The 23,564-nt window shown below is 38.9% G+C and overlaps 1 protein-coding gene across 1 annotated transcript; it reads right to left on the reverse strand.

Moving 5' to 3' along the window:
- Window positions 1–5,351: 5,351 nt before the first annotated feature.
- Window positions 5,352–22,013, reverse strand: LOC140088367 (thioredoxin-like). Its single transcript, XM_072126536.1, has 5 exons — window positions 21,831–22,013; window positions 8,366–8,470; window positions 7,416–7,475; window positions 6,580–6,645; window positions 5,352–5,462 (listed from the first exon to the last, which is right to left on the reverse strand). The coding sequence occupies exons 1-5, from the start codon at window positions 21,996–21,998 to the stop codon at window positions 5,391–5,393; spliced, it is 471 nt and encodes a 156-aa protein (XP_071982637.1). The 5' UTR covers window positions 21,999–22,013; the 3' UTR covers window positions 5,352–5,390.
- Window positions 22,014–23,564: the final 1,551 nt, after the last annotated feature.

Below are 23,564 nucleotides of genomic sequence, written 5' to 3' on the forward strand. Positions count from 1 at the left end.
ACATGTAAAGGATGTCTGTCAAATCTGGCTTCTAAAAGGCCAAAGCCCCTCTTTCCCTTCTGAGCCCTAGTGTGTACCCATACAACACTTTATATGCACAAGTGGTGCAATTATGTGTTTAGGAGAAATAGTTTTACACATTTATGGGGGTTGTTTCATCCTTTATCCCTTGTGGCTTACAAAAATTTGGGGTAAAAGTGACTTTTTTGAGAAAAATGTCACCTTTTTTCCCTTTTGGGGCCTAATTGAATCAAACCCCTGTTGGGGCAAATACACAAATTACACCTTGCTAAACTCTGGAAGGGTTGTACTTTCCAAAATGGTGTCTCTTGTTGGGGCTTTCCTCTGTTTTGGTACCATTAGGGCTCTTCAAATGCATCCTGACACATGAAAACTTTTTCAGCCATATTTGCCCTGCAAAAACGAAACAACGCTCTTTCCATTCCAAGTGCCCCCCTGTGCCCGTACAGCAGGGTACAGTGACAAAATGGGCATTGGCATGCTCAGGAGGAATTGCACTAAACATTGTCAAATGCATTTTCCTTTTTAACCCATTGTGAAGGTGCAAATTTTAGTGTTCAATGAATCTATTATAAGATAAAATGACATTTCTGTAATTTCACTTTCATTTATTTTTCATCCTCATGAAACGCTCAAAGGGTTAACAAAATTCCCAAAGGTTGTTTTGAATATTTTGAGGGGTGTAGTTTCTAAAATGTTGTCATTTGTGGGGGTTTTCTGTAATGTGGGCCATATAAAGTCACTTCTAACTAAATTGACCCTCCAAAAGTAGGTTTTGATGATTTTCGTGAAAATCTGAAAAATTGCACCTATAAGCCTCCTAACATCCTAAATAAAGGAAAAGATGTTTGAAAAATGATGCCAAGTTAAAGCAGACATATGGAAAATGTTAGTTATCAAGTTATTTTAGTGATATGACCAACTTTCCAAAAAGTAGAAAATTTTGAATTTGGAAAACATTGTTTTTTTCAAAATTTTTGCCAAATTTCCATTCATTTCATAAATAAATACTAAACATATTGATAAAATTTCTCAACCAACATGAAGTACAATGTGTCATGAAAAACAACCTCAAAATCAACTGGATATGTAAAGCGTTCCAAAGTTATAACCACTTAAATAGACAAGTCAGATTTTAAAAAATGGACCGTGTCAGCAAAGCGAAAAGTGGCTTCAGCGTTAAGGGGTTAATAAAATGCAAATAAAGGAATTTATAAAAATATACTGCTTATGGCAGTAAACTGTTCCTAAACTGTTCTAAACTTTTCCTTTATCTACCCTGATCACTTGAAACCAGAGGAAAAAAAATGAAAATACTTTAAAGTGAAAAAGGTCTACAAACCTTTTGTATACATAAACAATTAAAAAAAAAAAATATGTATTAAAAAATAAATGAAAAATGGTTTTGATCGACTGAGAAATAAAACTACATGACCAAAAAGTAATTCACTACACCCGCGTAAAAACCTGCAGGACTTGTTGAGATCCCACTGCTCGCACAAGCACATGCCCAGACCCGTTTGAAATTTGACAATGACCATCTAGAAGATAATCTAGAGATGGCATCTGAAAACGTGACAAATGAGACCAAATAGAACTTTCTGCTATCAACTCCACTTGCCATGTTTGGAGAAAGAGGAAGGATGAGTACAACCACAAGAACGCCGTCCCAATTGTAAAGTAAAAATCATACATTGGGGGTGCTTTTCTGCAAAGGGGACAGGATAACTACAACATTTTGAAGTGAGGATGTGGCTATGTATCATGTGATTTTGGCCTTTCCTCAGTAATAGCATTGAAGATAGGTTTTCATCAGGTCTTCCAGTATGACAATGAAGCAAAACACACAGCCAGGGTCATCAGTGAGAAGTGAAACATACTTTAAACTTATGCACTGGGCAGTCTGTGGTTTTAACTTTAACACATCTCTGTCCCAGCCAGAATGCCTTACAACATGCTTGACCAACATCACACTGATCTTCGGCACAGGGTATGGGAATGTCCAGGGATACAGAGTTTTTGGCTATCTGTGAGTAGATATATTAACACATTGTGGCACGTGAAGCTTCATTTCCTACCACATGAATGTTTCTTCCATGACCTAGTGTGTGATGAGGAGGATCCAGATGAATCAGGTGGGCTCGGGTTACAGTCCTCCAAAAATGTTAGCTTCCAAATATAAACCTGCTAGTTGCATATTTTCCACAGCTGGTTGCTCCCACTACCAACTGATATCATGCAACTGGCTGAACAGCCGAAATTGTTGTTGAACACAAATAAATTAGACACAATGCATCACAAACAGAAGGGGGGCAAAAACATTTTTTTTAAATGGAAAGTCTTTATAGTTTATCACCCCATTAGGAAGAAAACTATAGCCTTAGTTCAATCCTTTATATATATGCAGTGGTATTGCACCGAAGATATTAGAGAGGGGTTGGGGGGATTCCATTTTTCAGCAAAGGTGGCCTGGGGTAATGGGAGGGAGGGGTGCTGGAGACTGAAACTGTCACGCTAGGGGGGAAGGTTTTCAATTTTATTGTTTCTTGTTATAATTATTATTAACTCACTTATACTTGCTCATATAATTGGTCTTAAAAAACAACCTATTCCAATAACTTGGAGCGGATCGTCTTGGTAGCTCCCAATCCTAGACACAGGGACACAGCATGTTACTGAAAAGGGGCACGTCCCTATTCACCCTATTGTTCTTCTTAATTGGAGCAGGTTGGACACTTTACTTGACTTCTTTTTCCTGAACCGGTTCCACCAGATCACAGCTCGTCAAACTTCAGCATTACTAGATTATGTACCTGAATATATGATCTCCTTTGATGTTTGGATATGTTGTTCCTTTTTTTAACCCCCAGACGCACCAGGACGTTATAGTACGTCCCCGCGGCTAGATGCTAAGTGCACAGGGACGTGCTATAACATCCTGCTTCTGGCACTGTCTCACGAACAGAGCCGGTACCAGAAACAGCGGCTGTCAGATGTCTATCACAGCTGACACTGCGCTGTAACACCCTCGATCAGAGTCAGCTCGGGTGTTTCCGCTATGGATCGGATCCCCTGTGCCGCTTACCGGCTCAGACAGTTTACACTGCTCTACAATAAAATAGTATTGTAGAGCAGTGTATTGAACCTGAACCAGCGATCAGAGCATCAAGTATGGAAAAGTAAAAACATGTAAAAATACTAAAATACTACACATTAGAATGAATAAAAAATAAATACATTCATATTGCCGCGTCCTTAACAATCTGTATAATAAAACAGAATCATTACTGGACCCGCATGGTAAACGCCGGAAAAAACAAAACAAAAAAATATTCCGAAAAAAGATAATTTTTAATTAATACCCTATAAAAATGCTCTAAAAAGTGATTTAAAAAGTGTTATGCACTCTAAAATAAGCACACTAAGAAGAACTAAAAATAAGCCCCTAACCAGATTTGTCAGCCGAAAAAATGCTAAAATGAACAAGATTTTCTCCAAATTAGTTTTTATTCAGTACAAATGAATAAAATACCCCAAATACCCACATATTTGGTATCCCTGTGTCCGTAGCAATCTGCATAATAAAACAGAATTGTTATGAGATCCGCAAAGTGGACCCTATAAAAAAAAAAAAAAAACTCCAAAAAATAATTTTTAATTAATACCCTATAAGAAATGCTCTAAAAAGTGATTTTAATAATGTTATGCACTCTAAATTATTAACACTAAAAAGAACAAACCTTCTCGCAAAAAATAAGCCCTTAACCGGATTTGTAAGCCGAAAAATAAAAAAGTTATGCATATGAAAGACTGTGATGCTAAAATTAACAACATTTTTGCCAAATTACTTTTTATTCAGTAAAAATTGGAAAAAGTAAAAAATCTATATAAATGAGGTCTTTTTGTAATCGTGGCGACCCATAGAATAAAAATAATATACTATTTTTATGGTATGGTTAACGGCCAAAAAAAACCATAGAAATTTTCCTAAAAATTGATGATTTTCATTTCCTCCACCAACAAAGAGTTAATAAAATCTCACCAATTAGCTATAGATGCCCCAAAATTACCTACCAGAAAAGTGCATCTCATGTGGCAAAAGAAATAAGCCCCTATAGGTCCACATTAAAAAAAGAAAAAAAAATATATCCTGTACAAAGTGACATAGCAAATCTGATCTGGATGGCGCTTCCTTCCCTTCTTTGCCCAGCCGTGCGCCCATACAGCAGGTTACCACCACATATAGTATCAGTGTACTTGGGAGAAATTGGGCATCAAACTTTGTGGAGCCTTTTTTCATTTAATCCATTGTAAATGTTTAATTTTCCACCCACAATGAGTGTATTGTGAAAAAATATTACAATTTGTAGACTGCACCTCCATTTTGTTTTAATCCCTATAAAACACCTAAAGGGTTAAAAAACTTCTTAAAAGTGGTTTTTCATACATTGAGGTGTGTAGTTTCCACAATGGGGTAATTTACGAGTCTCACTATTATTTAGGCCTCTCAGTGTCAATTACAAGTTGAGCAGGTCCATCTAAATGCGGGTTTTGCTGATTTTACAAAAAATGTGAAAAATGATAACTAAATTCTCAGCCTCATAACATTCTAGTAAAATATGTGGAATCTTAAAAAACATGCCAACATAAAGCAGACATTTGGGAAATGTTAGTTATTAATGTATTTGGGTGCTATAACTATCTGCATCAAAAGTAATGAATTTACAATGTTGAAAATAAATAATTTTTCAACATTTTTGCTGAATTTTGTTTTTTTTCATAACTGAACACAAAACATTTCATCCAAATTTTTAAACTAATTTGAAGTACTATCTCAAAATCCCCTGGATATCTCATAGCGTTCCAAAGCTATAACCACTTATAGTGACACAGGTCAGATTTGAAAAATGGGGCCGTGTCCTAAAGACCAAAAGAGGCCGAGTCCCGTAGGGGTTAAGGAATCTTGTTTTAATAACTATTGAAAAAGCAAACAAAATATTTTTTGAAAAAACAAAGAAAATATTCTTTCAATACACACTGCTTGGTATTTTTTGATGAAATGCGAAAATTACCTTTATTAGGGCCATTACTTCTGCATGAATCTATCCATCTGCAGGCCATCTACAATGACCTTCTATTTATAGAACGGTAGAACAAGATTGTGACTATATTGCTAAATATTATATAGGATGCACGGCTATAAATGCTTATAATTTATGCTAATTTTCGTTATTCACTAAAAAAGAAATTTCTTTATTTGACATGATAGCGCCTATAAGCCACGTTTATCATTCGCGGTGAACAAATAACTGACAAGGATTTATAGGATGTTTATTCAAAATGATTTATTTTATTGAAACTGTAACTTATTACATCTGGAACCTTAGCTCTTCAACTGTTCTGCACAGGTAGTCAGGATTTCCACCTTGGAATTGATATACCTAGAATGGAGAAAATATGTTAGGAAAGACAAACAATAGTTCAATGTATGACGAATGTTAACTTTATTTTTTCCTTTCCCCACCAGAGTTTCTCAGAATTCTGGGGAAACCCTCTCTGGGAAGCACTCTAATTTGACAGGATCGTTTACAGTACAATAGCCCTGTTAACAGCCCTGTTAAAGGGCCATTTTTTTCCAAGTAAAGAAATTAGACCAATGCAAGTTACAGTATTTCAGATCATTTTTACCAGGGAAATGACCCATAGGCCCACATTTATGAGCCAGAACCATGAATTGTGGTGCAGGTTTAACATGAATCTGGCGCCCCCTGCCCTGCTCTTGCAGAATGCACCACTTTTTTTTTGGTGCACTTTGTTCATGCTGCTGAATAGATACATACATTAAATAGAATTGTGCCGCACAGTCTGACTAAGCGCTAACATTTTTTCTGTCTTGTTGGACACAGAGCAGAGCCACACAAAACTGGCGCAGACAGTTTATAAATACATGTGCAAGCAGTTTTCATGTTCTTTTTTGTGCAAAGTCAGACAGGAAACTGGTGCAAACACTTTAATAAAAGTTGGCAATAATGCGTAGCATTGGGGAAAATAACAAAAATAAAATAATGCGTTTTCATAAATGTGAACATCCTATTAAAATTGAGCATTGGCCAATCACATTTAAATGTTAAAAGTACAAAGGTTTCTCCAAATATTAGTTCAAAGGTGTGGATACTTTTGTAACCAAATTATTTTAGTTCTTTATTTTTGTTCTTCCAACCCAAAAGGTTTGTTTTCCAACTAACTTGTAGCGAACACAGAAAGAGATACGGGATGTCAGCATGTAGACTACTTTTATGCTTTCCATCGATTGCTGTGAAAGTGTGTGTACACAGCCATAAATCAAAAGTCATATAATACCTTTGACCTTATAGTATAAAATATACATTTATCTGAATGGTAGTGGAAAAGAGGCAGCATTATTTACAGTGCATAACACAGCTATTTACAAGACATTTTAGCAGAGAGCAAATTGTGTGCAAATTAATTAAAAATGCTACAATTAAAATCAGCAATTGAAAAGGATCTTTGTAAATACAAGTTACATTTAGAACATACCAGTTTACCATTCCTGTAGAAATGGAATGTAGGTACTCCTTTGATCTGGTATTTTTCTACAACTTCCTATAAATAAAAAGCAGTAAAATCAGCTTTAGTAGAACTGTAAAAACTGGTAAATTGATAAATGTCCACCGGCACTTCAATATCAGTAGAAAGTAATTACTTTTATAGGGGAATGTTATAATATAAAACACCCTAGATTATGTAATAATACTGACAGTAAGTACAAGTGCTACCCCGAACTTAATGGTACCTCAACCGCATAGTGGATTTGTCTCCACCACCTGTGATGTCACAGAAGGGTGGGACTTACATTGTAATTTGAGGGAGAGAAAAACGGCTGGAGGCTCACTGAGGAAAAATAATAGAAGACAGAATATTACCTTCACTCTGTCTTCCTGCGCATCCTCACTATGCTGTTATCTTTATTGCCATCAAGGAGAACAGAACTTTGCTGCATAATCAAGTAAGACATATATGATCTATTCCCCAGGAATTCTAAATACAAGTTGAGGTCCCATTAAGGGTTCAACTTGTACTTACTGTCAGCATTATTACATAATCTAGGGTGTTTTATATTATACCATTCCCCAATAGAAGTAATTTCCCAATGTTCATTTATACAGCAATCATTTATATTGATCATATAGCACAGGTGGACATTTATCAATTTACTTGATTGTAACAATATGGGTGTTTGTATATCACTATAGGTAGTGCCTACCACCACCAGCTGCTCATACGGTTTAGTAAACGGAAAAGGGCAGAAGATCATGATTTGGTTTGGTTAGAATTGGAAAAAACAAAAGAATTGCTGTTTTTGTGTTACTTACATCTGCTTTGTTAACATCTATTTTGAAAAACAAGATGTCAGGCATCTGAATGCTCATTGCCTGTAAAAAAAAATGTAAAGTGCTTTTGTTAGTTCTAAGAATGGATTATCTATGGGTGCATTCTCTTCTCTCGATGTATCACAAATGCAAAGAATGATGATGTATTTGTCTCTTAGAAATGGATAGAAAAAATCTGTGCAAATGTGTAACCACCTTTCCTTTATTTTCATTATGGATACAGTTATTTTGGTTTACATTATAAGTTTCTGGGCCATATAAGGGAGGTCAGTTTAAATGGTCCCAAAAAAGGACCACACGATGGGACTATTATAAGTGGGAGCACAAAGAGCTGTTGTTTTAAGTTGGTGGGCCAAATTAGATAGGTGTATTCTAGTCTCTAGATATAGCACCTGCTTCATAGCGCTTGATTGACTCCATGTATGTAGCACCTACCGTTTTATATCTATATAGTGCCTGCTACACTCTATATATAGTGCCTCCATAGATGTTTGTATATAGCACCTACTCCACTCTACATAGTGCCTACTCAACTCTCTATATGGTGTTTGTTTTTCGTTGTGTAAATAGTTCCTGATCCACTATCTGTATATTATCTGTATTATATTTAATATTGCACATTTTTTGGTACATTTTGTATTTTGTATTAAAAAGCCCATTTCCAAAAGCCTCTGGAGATTATTTAGTAACTGACTTCTTTCTGTATAAACTACCGTATATACTCGAGTGTAAGCCGACCCAAGTATAAGCCGAGGCCCCTAATTTTACCACAAAAAACTGGTAAAACTATATTTTTTTACTCGAGTATAAGCCGAGTTTGGGGTTTCAGCACATTTTTTTTGCTGAAAAACTAGGCTTATACTCGAGTATATATGGTAAATGATCACTACAAAGACATAAAATATTTATGACATTAAATCATGTGAACTTACCTCCAGGCGGGGGTTGGTTAATTTGCATGGTCCACAGTTGCCAGAGGAAAAAGCAAGAACTACAAGCTTACGTCCTGCATTCTTCACTGCTTCACATAATTCTTCCTAGATTGAAAAAGAAATGACTGTATGTCACTAAACTTGTCCATTGGGGACTGTCTGGCAAGCTCTGTGCAGCGCTGCGTAATCTGTGTGTGCTATATAAATAAAGTAATTATTATTATTATATGGTACAGATTTTTTTCTTTTTAGGTGTGGGGGGGGGGTTCTAAATAATATATAACACATTATTAGGATACAAGGTTTCTGTTACAGTACTTTATATACAACAAAAGATGGTGCACCTCTTTTATAGTATGATCAGGGCCACATCTCAGGTGGCAGAGGTGGATCCGTAAAGTTTGAGGCGGATCAAAGGTGTAATGGCCTGTGTCACTGCAGAGAGCATGCGGCAGCTGGGAGAAGAGCATTAGAGACTACAGTGGCCGGGGAACGCTAGAGCATGGAGGTGAGTATTTACTTTTATTTTTATTTTTTTTACAAGAGGGGAGGGGGTCTTGTCTGTATATACTATCTGTGGGGGGGGGGTCTGCCTGTATATACCACCTATGGGGTAAAGGCTGTCTGTATATACTATCTATGGGGGTCTCTGTCTGTATATACTATCTATGGGCGATCCTGTCTGCATATACAATATATGGGGAGTCTTGCCTATGTATACTACCTATAAGGGGAGGGGGCCTGCCTGTATATACTATCTATGATGGGTACTAGGGCTTGCTTGTATATATTACTAATACTACTACCTATGACAGGAGGGGTCTGCCTGTATATACTCTCTATGGCGATTATACTGTAAGTGACTGTAGTATTTTTAGGTGCACAGTGGGGCTGAATTGCTGCATGGAGCTGAAGACATCTGGTGAGTCCCAGGCCCGCATTTCTCAAAAACAGTACAAACTGCACTATGTGCAGTTTGCCTGTAGAGGGTGCATGAAATCCAGACCCCCCAGCACTTCTCCAGCTACATGCACTTTCTTCATGCTTTAAAATTGTGGCGCAGACAGATTTATGTTGCAAGGCCGAATTGTAGCATATGATCCAACTGTGCACTGGAACGCCCCTTTTGGTACACATACTTTTTATTTTGTGGGACACAGTGCAGCAGCGACACAAAAGTGGTGCAAACACTTCTTAAATACATGTGTAAGCAGTTTGAACATACTTTCTAGTGCACAGTCAGACAGAAAGCTGGTGGAAACACTTTAATAATTGTGGGCCCTAGTTTGTGAGACAGCATCGGCATGTGAATATGAGGCCCAACTGAACTATCAAACCTACACAGACTAATATTAGATTAATACCCAAATACCAAAGTAAAACATGTGCCCTAAAAACCCATTTCTTCAGGCAAGCCTATCACACTTACTAACTAAATGCATGTAACTATCACTTTCTTTCCAATAATCTCTGCTGTTTTTTCCCCTCTTAAGTATGTATTCCATCGGCACCAGATACCAATATACATGTTATTCTGCCGGCCACAAACACTTTGGACTCTGCTACATAATTTATTGATTTAATGTCTTACCTTTCAATTATGCACCTTATACACCAATTTTATGCCATGATCTACAGAATATAATGGTGCTATACAAATAAAGATTGATAATAATTACATGTTATGGGTGTTTCCCTGCAGTTTCTGATACTATCAGCACAAATTATGAGACTATCAAACTGTGGTAGAACACACAACAACACACAATAACATAATTTACTCATAGTATCATAGGAATAGCTCACAGAATTCTAGGATCCAGAGTTTCTATTTCAAATAAAATACAAGTCTTTACTATAACAGGTCTTGCAGGCCTTCTTTAAGTCTTAGTATAGCAAAAATGTTGAAATTACTTTATATCATTACAACCTTTATAACAATGCAAATAATCTGTAGTATCAATTTCTCTTGTAAGCAAAGATGATTACAATATGTCCAGCAAGTAAGGGTGCGGTTTAGGTGGAGTATGTAGAATTGTGCCAGCACAAAGCTTGTCAGAACAGGTTAATGGAAATTAACCTGTGACTATGAGCCATGTTACCTGGTGAAATTGCTTAAATCAAGAATTAAGGTATGCCAAGTAACAAATTAAAAATTCTATTCAACAAATTCATACTCATGTTTTGTCTTGTCTTCCGCAAAACCTTGTAACAAATCTGTAATATGTAGGATTTTTCAAGGGCAATTTGAACTTGCTTGATGAAAATAACCAAAAATAATAACCCGACATTATCAGGTGTCGGGCTCCGGTTGATCTTGGACTGATGGGTGCACTGGGGTGCATTCCTTTTTAAATGGTTTTATATTTTGTTTGTCTTGCTGATGTTGTCTGTTGTCCAATTTTTTCAATAAAGTGATGTTGCTACTTTACACATGCTTTTTTGTTCTCTTTGCGAAAATAACCAAAAAGACTTTTTTTTCAATGAAACGGGATGCTAGAAAAATGCATATTAGTTCTGTGGAATGACAAATCCTGTCTTTCTATCTGGTGGTCTGTAGTCTAGGTTTGATATCTTACAGGAGAACATTACCTCCCTGATGGCATTTCTCCAAATAACATTTGGTGGAGTAGGGATAATATTTGGGTAGCAAAGGTTGGGCCCTTATTTCTAAGACAGAAAAATCTTAATAGTTCCACATTAATAAGAAAAAAATAAAACCTGGGCAGAGGCGTAGCCGGCAGTGCATAGAGGGAGACGCTGTGATTTATACTTGTAGTGTCTTGCCTGTGACATAGGTAAACTGAAAAAGAAAAGGGGAACTGCACAGCGGAATTCTTTTCATCCACAAGGTAACAAAATGGAGATGGAAACACAAGGGAAGCAGCCTCTTCCTCACAACACGCAGGATCTCTATCTCTTTCACTAAATTCCCTGGCTGGTTTTACCCGACTTTCATAGTCTTCTGTGACACCAACAAGCAGCAGAGGGACTTATGCCTCTCTGCAGTCAGCAATCTTACAGGTGAGCAATCCGCAACACTCTTCTCCCTCAGCAATGCTGACTAGCTCTCCATCATTTGGGCCTGTCTCTGAAGACCTGTTTACAACCCTGTTGGGTGATTTGACATCTTTGCTCCAGCAAACTTTTCAGCGTGAATGCACTGCATTTGGAGACCATACAGTGTAGATGGAGTCTAAAATGCCACAACTCATTTGAGCTCATAATGACTTAGTAACAATCTGGAAATGGACCATTGTTATTCAGGATCGGTCCTCCCTATCAACATGAACAATATTTGGTTTCTTTGACCAGAATCTGTTAAACCTGAAGCGTTGGGTGAATTTGTTACTGACATGTTTGTGGCCCTTTTACCATATACTCCTGACATGCTAATTGATTGGGACTATAGACTGTATGAATCCAAAATGCTACCACACAATGGGGCACATCTACTTACCCGGTCCAGTCGCGATTCCAGGTCTGCTGACATTCACTAAGGTCGTGCACCCGATATCCAGCAGGTGTCACTGCTGCGCTGAAGTCCGCTGGAGTTCACCTTCTTCGTCCCGGTGCACGTGAGTGCTGATCTTGCAACACAATTATTTTTTTTAATTCCGTGTTTTTTCCAAATCCGTTGGGTTGTCTGATGGCCACGCCCCCGATTTCTGTCGCTTGAAACCTGGCGCCGATGCGACACAATCTAATCGCGCGTGCCAAAAATTTGGCGCAAATCGGAAATATTCAGGAAACTCGACAAAAGTAAATGAGCCCCAATGTGTCTACAGATATGATAACCAGATAGCACTTTGTTAACTTTAAGGATAAGCCAAGAGGGCAGCTTGAGATATAGGAGAGCTCCCTGAAAGATTCTAGGACATTTATCTGTTTACTGATTTATCCAGTACCACAATTGCCAGGAGGAGGGAATTTCAGGAGGCTGCGTTTCCCCAAATTCCCTTACAAATGTGGATTCCCTGTAAAAATGATCATCAAGAATGGTGCTTCAAAAATGGGACAAGCTTCCGGATCCTCTTCAAAAGCAGCATTGCCTTCTAATGTTGAGGAAGAATGGGAAACCACAAAGAAGCCATGAACATTCTGTTTGGTCTCTGGACTCTGAGTCCTAAAGCTTGCAAGTGAGATAATATCTTCGCACAGTGATATGTTAAATAACTGTGTGTGTCTCATAAATACCCTGGTGCTATTATTCATTATTTTTGTTACATACGTCATACGTTATGTACGTGTTAGGCTTTTTACATGGACGTATGCTCACTCGGCTATAGTCTAGGAATGTATACCACTGTGCACTGAAAAGGCCAAGGGATGAGTGCTCCATAGTGAAGCCTGGCGCCCGGTCATAACCATGGGAAAAGATAGAGCAAGCTCTATCTTTTTCCCATGCATGGTATGGAAGCACACATGCATGCATTTTTCCCATGCATGGTATAATGCTTTGTGTGTGCTCACCTTATCGTGGCCGGGCAACATATGTGTATACAGGAATTATATTAGGGGCAGAGACTGGCGGGCTGTATACTGGGGGGCTGGAGCTGGCCGGCTATATGCTTAGGGGGCTGGCAGGCTATATGCTACAGGGGGCTGGCAGGCTATATGCCACAGGGGGCTAGCAGGCTATATACTACAGGAAGCTGGCTGGCTATGTACTACAGGGTGCTAGCAGGCTATATGCTACAGGGGGCTGGCAGGCTATATGCTTAAGGGGGGTGGCAGGCTATATACTACAGGGGGCTGGCAGGCTATATACTGGGGAGGTTGTGACCAATGCATTTCCAACCCTTGGTTTATACTCATCAATAGGTTTTTTCAGTTTTTTGTGTTAAAATTAGGGGTCTCAGCTTATACTCGGGTTGGCTTATACTCGAGTATAAACGGTACTAAAAAAAAAAACTTCCCAAAAGTATTAACCTTTTTTATCACGTTTTATTGAAGGGATTTGATGAAAAATTATATGCGCCAAAATAGTACCACTCATCGCGCAAAACATAAGCCTTCAAACAGTTCTGTCCACTGAAAAACACTAAAGTTTTGCCTCCAAAATGATGGCAATATTAAAACAAATGAGATTTTCTCAATATTAGTCTTCCTTCAGTAAAATTGTAAAAATATATAAAAAAAACTATATAAATGAGGTATCACAGTAATCATAGTGATCTATAGAATAAAGATAACATATTATTTTTATGGAACGGCGAATGGCCTAAAAAATAAACAAAATCTGAAACCATAACGGATGATTTTCTTTTCCTCCATACATAAAACAGTAAATAAAATCACATCAATAATCCTGACTAAAATGGAGTATTTTTAAAGTGCATCTAATCTCGCAGAAAATAAGACCTTCTATGTCCAGATTAAAAATTGTATAGCCTTTAAAATGTGACAGCACAAATCTGCTCTAAATGGAGAACCTCCCCTTTAATGCCCTGGCCTGTGCCCATATAGCAGTTTACCACGCCATATGGCGTATTGGCATACTCAGGAGAAATCAAACTTTGTGGAGCGTTTTGGTATTCTACTGAGAATGTGTCAATTTCTTTTAAAAATACCTTTTAAATTAAAGTGTTTCTAAAATAGGATAATTTATGGGGTTTTACTATTATTTAAGTCTCTCAAAGTGACACGAAAGCTGAGCAGGTCCCTCAAGAGTCTGACTTTGACATTTTTTGAGAAAACCTAAAGTTCTAAGACTCGTAACATTCTATAAAAATGAGAGGATGCATAAAAACATGTCAACATAAAGCAGACATTTGGTAAATGTTAGTTATTTTGCTGTTATGGCTGTGTCAGAAAAGTAGAAAATTTTACATTTTAAAAATTCAGAATTTTTCCAAATTTTTGCCAATATTCTTTTCAGATATAAACACAGAATACATCAACCAAATTTTTCAACTAATATGAAGTGTAACGTGTCACAAGAAAACAGTCTCAAAATCACTTGGATATGTTAAAACATTTCAAAGATATAACCACTTAGGGTGATGGCACACATGGCGTTTTGAACAAGTTTTTGGCCCGTTTTAAGCAGTCCGTTAAAAACGCAATTATAAAAAGATAAAATCAGTACTTACTTCAGAGACTTCCACAGCTCCTCTTCTGTCTCAACTTCTTGTCTAACTGCACAAGTATTGATGAGTCCATGAACTGATGACATCCTACTGTGGGTGTAGGAATAGTGCATTGACCCGTTTCTACCCAGTGTTGCACAGGAAGCTGAGAGAGAAGAGGAGCTGTGAAGTAAGTTCTGAGTTTATTTTTTTTATTTAATGGGGTCTGCTACTGGTCATTTCACTACTGGGGAGGCTACTGCAGGGCAATCTATTACTGAGGGTGGCTGCTGGAAATTTCATTAATGAGGGGAGGCTGCAGGGCATTTCAATGGTTTGCTGAGGCTGCAGGGCATTTCATTAGTGAGCAGAGGCTGCAAGGCATTTAATTAGGGATTGGAGGCTGCAGGACATTTCATTAGTGAGAAGAAGCGGCTGATGGGTACTTTATAAGTGAGAGACGGCTGTGACCAATGCATTTCTTACTCTTCGCTTATACTTGAGTCAATAAGTTTTCCCAGTTTTTTGTAGTAAAATTAGGTGCCTCATTCTATATTTGTGGCGACTTATATTCAAGTATATATGTAACTACTTTTTCACCCCAGGGGTGATTGCTCTTGCAAAAAATTGCAATGTACTGCAAAAGCTGCTTTATTGCAATATATTGTAAATATATACAGCTTGTTTTGCAAATTGCCTCCAGCAGGCTGTGATAGAAAGTGTTCATTGACAGCCATAGTAGTCACCCGTAGGCTCCAAGCCGTCACGGCAACCAATCAGTGACCCGTGGTCATGTCAGGGGTAGCAGAACAGCAGCAGCCATGTGAAATGGTAATCTTTGATGGCAACAGTGATTGCAGGAGTTAGCTACAGGTGTCTTCTGTATAATCCTGCATAGAAACAGTTCAGCCTGTAAAGCTTAGTCATAAAGCCTTAATCTCTTGAGGGTGTACATGCAGGGGCGTAACTAGGAGAGGCTAGACCCCATAACAAATATCTATTTGAACACTCATTTATATACACACACAAAGTTCTATACTCATATACCGTATTTTCCGGACTATAAGGCGCACTTAAAAGCATTGGATTTCCGTGGAAATCCAAAGTGCGCCTTATAGTCCGGTGCGCCCTATGTATGGCGCTGGGCACAGGGCAGCGGACCATACTTACATAGGTCCCCGCTACCGGAGATCTCCAGCGGGAGATCTGCTGTCTCCGGTAGCGGGGACCTATGTAAGTATGGTCCGCTGCCCTCCTCCACCTCCCCCTCACCTTCTCCGCTCACCTTTCCCGCGTTCCCTGTCGCGTCTCGGCGTCGCGTCTCGTCGCCGCGTCCCGTCGCCGCGTCACGTCGGGTCTCCGCCACGCCCCCGGACCTCCGCCACGCCCCCGGCCGCCGGACCCCGCGCCTTATAGTCCGATGCGCCTTATATATGTAATTATTACATATATAAGGCGCATCGGACTAATGCGCCTTATAGTCCGGTGCGCCCTATAGGGCAGAAAATACGGTACACAATTTTTATACACTTTTACACGCATACATACATGTATACACTCATACACACACATTTATATATTCACAAGTACAGGCGGTCCCCTACTTAAGAACATTTGACTTACATACGACTCCTAGTTACAAACGGACCTCTGGATTTTGGTAATTTACTGTACTTTAGTCCTAGGCTACAATAAACAGCTTTAACAGTTATCAATGGTGCCTGCAATTAAGATTTATTGTTTTTCCTGGTTCTTATGACAATCCAACATTTTTAAAATCCAATTGTCATAGAGACCAAAAAAAATTTGACTGGGGTTACAATAATAAAGTATACTGTTCCAACTTACATACAAATTGTATGTAACCTGGCGACTGCCTGTATATAGAAATTCATGCAGTATGTACACATTATGCAAACTTATTTTACACACTTATAATATATACACATCCAATTACACCCATATTATATAGTTCATACACATTCTATTTATACATAGTGTGGGGTTTGGGGATAATTTAGCATCAAAGGTAGAAGCTTCTGGACCTTACAGGTGACTTTTGTGGTGCTGAGCGCCAAAACAATAATGTAGGAGCTTGTAGCAATCCAACAGAAACGGCTTTATTCAGCTTTAAAACTATTACAAGAACAAAAACAACAAACAGCTTAGCCTCTACATAGGGCACTACCCCACTTCTTGAACCCTAGCTATCTTCTAAGTTCAAGGAACACTGCTGGTGTTCCTGCTCAGCGCTCTGGCTCTCAGTGAGCTCAACCAAACAAGTCCACCTGCTAACTGCAGGACACACGGCACTGGCTTGCTGAGAGCTCTCCCTCTGGTGTTGGCCAGGGATGGGAGTGGTCAAGGTCCTTTTCAACCCTGGTTGTGGGTCGCTCTCCAGTGCCCTCTAGGTTCACACTCTTACAGTAGTATCTATATATATACACTCACCGGCCACTTTATTAGGTACACCTGTCCAACTGCTCGTTAACACTTAATTTCTAATCAGCCAATCACATGGTGGCAACTCAGTGCATTTAGGCATGTAGACATGGTCAAGACAATCTCCTGCAGTTCAAAGCGAGCATCAGTATGGGGAAGAAAGGTGATTTGAGTGCCTTTGAACGTGGCATGGTTGTTGGTGCCAGAAGGGCTGGTCTGAGTATTTCAGAAACTGCTGATCTACTGGGATTTTCACGCACAACCATCTCTAGGGTTTACATAAAATGGTCCGAAAAAGAAAAAATATCCAGTGAGCGGCAGTTCTGTGGGCGGAAATGCCTTGTTGGTGCCAGAGGAGAATGGGCAGACTGGTTCGAACTGATAGAAAGGCAACAGTGACTCAAATCGCCATCCGTTACAACCAAGGTAGGCAGAAGAGCATCTCTGAACGCACAGTACATCGAACTTTGAGGCAGATGGGCTACAGCAGCAGAAGACCACACCGGGTGCCACTCCTTTCAGCTAAGAACAGGAAACTGAGGCTACAATTTGCACAAGCTCATCGAAATTGGACAGTAGAAGATTGGAAAAACGCTGCCTGGTCTGATGAGTCTCGATTTCTGCTGCGACATTCGGATGGTAGGGTCAGAATTTGGCGTCAACAACATGAAAGCATGGATCCATCCTGCCTTCTATCAACGGTTCAGGCTGGTGGTGATGGTGTCATGGTGTGGGGAATATTTTCTTGGCACTCTTTGGGCCCCTTGGTACCAATTGAGCATCGTTGCAACGCCACAGCCTACCTGAGTATTGTTGCTGACCATGTCCATTCCTTTATGACCACAATGTACCCAACATCTGATGGCTACTTTCAGCAGGATAATGCGCCATGTCATAAAGCTGGAATAATCTCAGACTGGTTTCTTGAACATGACAATGAGTTCACTGTACTCAAATGGCCTCCACAGTCACCAGATATCAATCCAATAGAGCATCTTTGGGATGTGGTGGAACGAGAGATTCGCATCATGGATGTGCAGCCGACAAATCTGCGGCAACTGTGTGATGCCATCATGTCAATATGGACCAAAATCTCTGAGGAATGCTTCCAGCACCTTGTTGAATCTATGCCACGAAGAATTGAGGCAGTTCGGAGAGGCGTGCCATGGATGGGAGAGGCAGACTGGTGATGCGGGCTGGGTACACGTGGCCGGTGGGCCAGAGAGGTGCGCCTCAGATGGAAGAGGCGAGCCGAGCAGCCGCAGACGGAGCCGTCAAGGCGGTCGTAAATTAAGAGTCAAAGATGAGGCGGGCGGACAGGAACGGCATAGGGGCCCGCATTACTGCACATTACTGTGCCACCCGGGCCCTGTAGCAGCCCTGTACGACTGCTATGGCTGTTGTTACGCCACTGTGTACATGTACTATGGGCAGTCCAAAAGAGATTATAAATAATAAAGAGTATTACGCCCTCATCTGCCCCCCGCTTAACTGCTGTGTCGCCACTGTGTCTTAATTTGGTTTGTTTTGCAATTAACCTCTGTTAAGTTAAAGGTGAATATTGCAGAGTTCCCTTTTAAGTGGATGTGGAATTAGCTGCAGAGAATTGTATTGTCTGCATTCCTGAGCTCCGTCATGTGAAGTTCAAAGCCATATCCAATGCTCCTTAACACCTTAAGCACACAGCCTATAAAATGCTTCACAGCACTTTTCTCTATTTTTCCCATTTAAATTTCAAAAGACATTACTTTTTTAATTTCATTTTCATGGTAAAAAAAGCATTATGATTTAAATGTATTAACTCTTTCCTGCAGTGGAACAGAATAAAACAGCTCTTTTGCCACACAGTTTTTAACCCCTTAAGGATGCAGGGTTTTTCCGCTCATTTCTCGCTCTCCAACTTCAAAAATCCATAACTTTTTCATTTTTACGTGTACAGACCTGTGTGAGGGCTTATTTTGTGCGTAACAAATTTTACTTTCCCATAATGTTATTTATTTTAACATGACGTGTACTGCGAAGCTGAAAAAAAATTCCAAATGTGGAAAAACTGAAAAAAAAAACGCACATGCGTCACGTTCTTGTGGGCTCAGATTTTTTGACTTTGACTGTGCACTCAAAATAACACCTCAGCTTTTCTCTTTGGTTCGGTGCGATCGCGGTGATACCAAATTTATATAGGTTTTATTGTGTTTTAATACATTTTCAAAAATTAAATGAATGTGTACAAAAAAGAAAAAATTTTTTTTGCCATCTTCTGACGCTAATAACTTTTTCATACTTTGGTGCACTGAGATGTGTGTGGTGTCATTTTTGAGGCGACGTTTTCATTGCTACCATTTTGAGGTCTGTGCGACATTTTGATCATTTTTTATTTCATTTTTTATGTGATGTAAAAAGGTGTAAAAGTCGCATTTCGGACATTTGGGCGCCATTTCCCGCCTCGGAGGTCACTGCCGGCTGTAACCGTTTTTATATTTTGATAGATCGGGCATTTTGGGACGTGGCGATACCTAATATGTTTGTGATTTTTACTGTTTATTATGTTTTAAATCCGTTCTAGTGAAAGGGGGGTGATTTGAATTTTTTATATATTTTTTTTTTTTTTTATTTTTAAACTTTTTTTTTCTTTTTTTTTTCACTGTTTTTTTAGACCATCTAGGGTACATTAACCCTAGATGGTCAGATCGCTCCTACCATATACTGCAATACTTCTGTATTGCAATATATGGCATTTTTGCAGCACATTCATTACAATGAGCCACTGGCTCATTGTAACGAATCTGCAGAAGCCATGTAGCCTTGTGTCAAAAGAAGACCCGGGGCTACCATGGCAACCGATCGGCGCCCCCCGATGACGTTCGGGGCGCGTCGATCGCAATAAAGATGGCGGCGCCCGCGCGCCGCCGTTTTTTAAACGCCGCCTGTGTCTTTGCCAGCGGCAATGACGTGGTTAAAAGCTGCGATCGGTGCAAGCACCGACCGCGGTTATTAGCGGTGGGGGTTTTCTGAAAAGCAAAAACCCCCACCTTTGTATGAAGAGGACTCAGCCCGTGAGCCCTCTTAATACACTCCTTATACCTCTGCGCCGTAGAGCTACGGCGCAGAGCGTTAAGGGGTTAATTAAAACTTCTACGCAGTTCACCGTACCGTATAATAAACATGATAAAATTATTCTACAGGTTAGTTTTATTGCAGAGACATCATTTACAGGTTTTCTTATGTTTTACTACTCAAGCAAGTAAAATAACTTTTTAAGGAAACCGCCTTTGCCTATATGTCGCCATACTCTGAGGGCAATAACGTTTTTATTCAAAAGAATAACATTCAAAAGAAGGTAATTAGGCCAAGCCTCCGGTATAGCCCAATAGAAAGATATGGACCCCATGTTGCCAGGTGATGTCATTGGCACCCTACTATTGTAATTGGTGGTCCATGTTTGAATGCAGTGTCTAAGGGGTTAAACAGCATTTCCAATCCTGTTTTTGCATAATAATATCCAACACAGATATTGGGGCACATTTACTTACCCGGTCCTGTCGCAATCCTCGCTATGCGTTCATGGACTCCAGTGCGATTCCCTAAGATTGTGCCCCCGATATCATGCACGTGTTGCTTCCCCGCTTAGGTCCGCCGGAGTTCACCTTCTTCCTCCTGGTGTATATAAATGCATTGTCTTGCGACACAATTTAAATGGTAAATCCCGCGCTCAGTCCGAATCCGTAGGATTGACTGACGGCCCGCCCCCTGATTTGTGTTGCATGAACGCTGGCGCGATTGCACCAAAATCTGATCGCGTGCGCCACAATCCCTTTTTAAATGCGGCGCAAATCGGTAATCGTCGGAATATCTGACGTTTGTGCGGTCCGCGGACCCTTAGAACCCCATTGTGGATAACTTGGTGCTTACTAACTATTTATGTTTTGGAGCATTTTGTTCTACTATCACATTAGTTTGAAGTAATAGTGGGTCATTTATCTTATCTCTGTTTGTTTTGGCTAGTTTTGTCTTTTTTACGTCTGCTTCATTGATAATTTATCAATCTCACTTTTTTGTGTTAAATGTTTTTTTTCAGATCTCTTTTTGAGAAATTTGTTACAAATGGCGCAAAAATTTCGCACAAATGTCTCAAGTCCATTTTCTAAGTTTTTCTTAAGTATGGTTTCATTCATTCAAATGTTGCAAATTTTAGACAATTTCAAATTCAAAATGTCATTTGCGACATTTAGTACATTTAGCAGATAAATGTGTCTTCCTGACGAAAAACAAAATGTCCGGCGGACATTTCAAAATGTCCCCAAAAATGTGCAAAAATTGCAATGTGCCAAAAACTGTGTCAAAAAAGACAGAAAAAACTGGTAGAAAAATCAAGATAAATAACCCCCATAGTCTTTATAGGACTCTTGAAGTAATTTTCTTTAGCTAAGACGTCCTGAGATAACTTCTTAATAACATATGTCTACTGTACATCTATCTAACTAACTCACTACATGTTTTATATTACTTTATGTTTTGAATACACAAGTCTTGTACATTAAAAAGCATATAAATGTGCAAGTCCAAGTAGGAACAAGTAAATACAACTGACTAGATTATAGAAATGTCATGGCACATGAGGTTTAGAAGCTATGTACATTTTTTAGATGTGTTTCCTTTCTTGATAGAGGGGATCAATAATTAAGAAATTTAAGATTAAGTATTCTCTTTTCCTAATGCTTTGATCCAATCTTCAGAGTCATACATATGTCCTATATTTATATATGTATCTCTTGGATCTAGTCCTTATTACTTATGCTTACTTATAGATAGATGGTTAGGTAAATATACAATAGATAGCATGAGCCACTTCCTAATAACAATAGCTTTTATGATGTAGTAAAAAACTTATGTTAAACAATGAAAAAGTACCTATCAAATGAACAATAGTATAAACAAAAGTAAAAACTGTTTACCTCATCTGATAACTGTATTACAGGCATGATTTCACTTTTTCTTTCTATGGCTCCAAATCTATCTCTTCCAGGCTCCTTATATGAAGATGTTGTAGTTCTGGATTCCTTTTGCTGTTTCCTGGTATTTGTGAATTCATCAATGACCCTCAGGGAAGCAGCCCAGCCCATTATTACAAACCACAATGAAATCAGGTGCTTACCAATATTTGGGAGCGGCACAGCTTAGTGTGGGTGTAAAGATTCTTGGATATATGCAATTTTGAACATGAATTGGCTATGTGTGTAGTAGAAACAAGATTGCGAAGAACAGAGTACATATAATTGTCTACAGTGTCTATTAAATGTAGTTGTTCACTAAATTTTAGAACTTTTATAGACTTCATAATAAATAGTTATTGCTTAGTTATTGGAAATGTAATACATGAGGTGTGGAATGAAAAGTGGTTGCTCTTTAGGCCTTTGAAGTAATACTCCCAAGGAGTACTGTAGAACTGTATATGCTTCTGCACCCCCTATTCTGGTTCACTTCTGTCACCTTCTTGGTATTGCTGTCCTATATTACATATTTTAATAAGAACAAGAAGTCTTCTGTAGACTCATTGCACATAAGCTTCAATGTAGTAAAAAAATCACTTGTGTCCTCTCAACAAGCGACCCCTTAACAACTGCTGTTTTGGGTTTCTATAAGGGACCTTCTACTTTTGGCATTTTATGTTGGTGCATCAGAAGAAGAAAGTAGGTAATCACACAAGTGCTAACACCAAGGATAAAAAAAACTCCAATCATGGGCGTTAAACTACTTTGACTCTGCAGTAATCCACAGGCCATGATTATAATTACCAAATGTTCAGAAAATTATATTTAATGTGAAAAAAACAGAAACAATAAAGTTTTTAAAAAAGGATGAAATAATAATAATCCCCCCCCCCCACACACACACACAAAAAGTAAAAGCACACACATTCTATTACTTCCACTACACACAGGTAACTGCACACCTTTGCATAATGGCTGGGGGATACATAGCAGTCTTCTTGTTTCTGATACATACACTGCCATGTTTTTGTGGTATTGGGAGGAGTTGAGGTTTATCCTAGCATTGCATAGGTTGATTTCCATCACAGCATTATCAGGAATGAGTGACATGTCGACATGTCTCAATGATCTTGACACTGTGTGTGAGATTATCATCAATGCAGTTTGGAAAATCCATATATGCTCCACAATTTTGTACTCTATATTCTGCCCTGTTGATGATCCCAAGCTTGTTTCTTGGATTATGTCATTTTGCTGCTTGTGGCTTGTTTGACTGTAGCTCTGCCTGACCGCATGTCCTTTGCACCATTGTTTTCTGACCAACTAAGACCCTCTGTCACCTAAACAGGACAAATTTAAAAAGTAGCAGCCTTGTGAAGTCTGTAACCCTCTTTATGGGTAAAAGGGTGAAAAGCGACCTCTGGATAACAGCCCTGGAATTATCCCAAAGTAAACTGGTTAGATGGCAAAGTAGATCCACAATCTCTTGTGAAAATTAAAAGAAAATCATAAAATAAAAATCAGTAACAATTTGTAACACATTAGGTGTTGACCTAATGAATTGTTTTGACTAAGGTTAATTAATAAATGTGATGTAAAAGCACTACTTTTCCATCCTTTTACCGGGCCTGTACTTGAGTGAAAGGGTCATCAGGTTACTACCCCTTGCACTATTCACTATTCTTAGAACATTGGCAA

The sequence above is a fragment of the Engystomops pustulosus genome, chromosome 1 (assembly GCF_040894005.1).
Source record: "Engystomops pustulosus chromosome 1, aEngPut4.maternal, whole genome shotgun sequence".
NCBI classification, from domain to species: Eukaryota; Metazoa; Chordata; class Amphibia; order Anura; family Leptodactylidae; genus Engystomops; species Engystomops pustulosus.

Excerpts from the sequence above, each read along its gene's own strand:
- LOC140088367 (XM_072126536.1), bottom strand. The coding sequence starts at position 21,998 with ATGGGCTGGGCTGCTTCCCTGAGGGTCATTGATGAATTCACAAATACC. Across the intron at positions 8,471-21,830 it reads TAATACAGTTATCAGATGAG|GAAGAATTATGTGAAGCAGT; the intron begins GTAAACAGTTTT and ends TTTTCAATCTAG. Across the intron at positions 7,476-8,365 it reads TAACCAACCCCCGCCTGGAG|GCAATGAGCATTCAGATGCC; the intron begins GTAAGTTCACAT and ends TTTTTTTTACAG.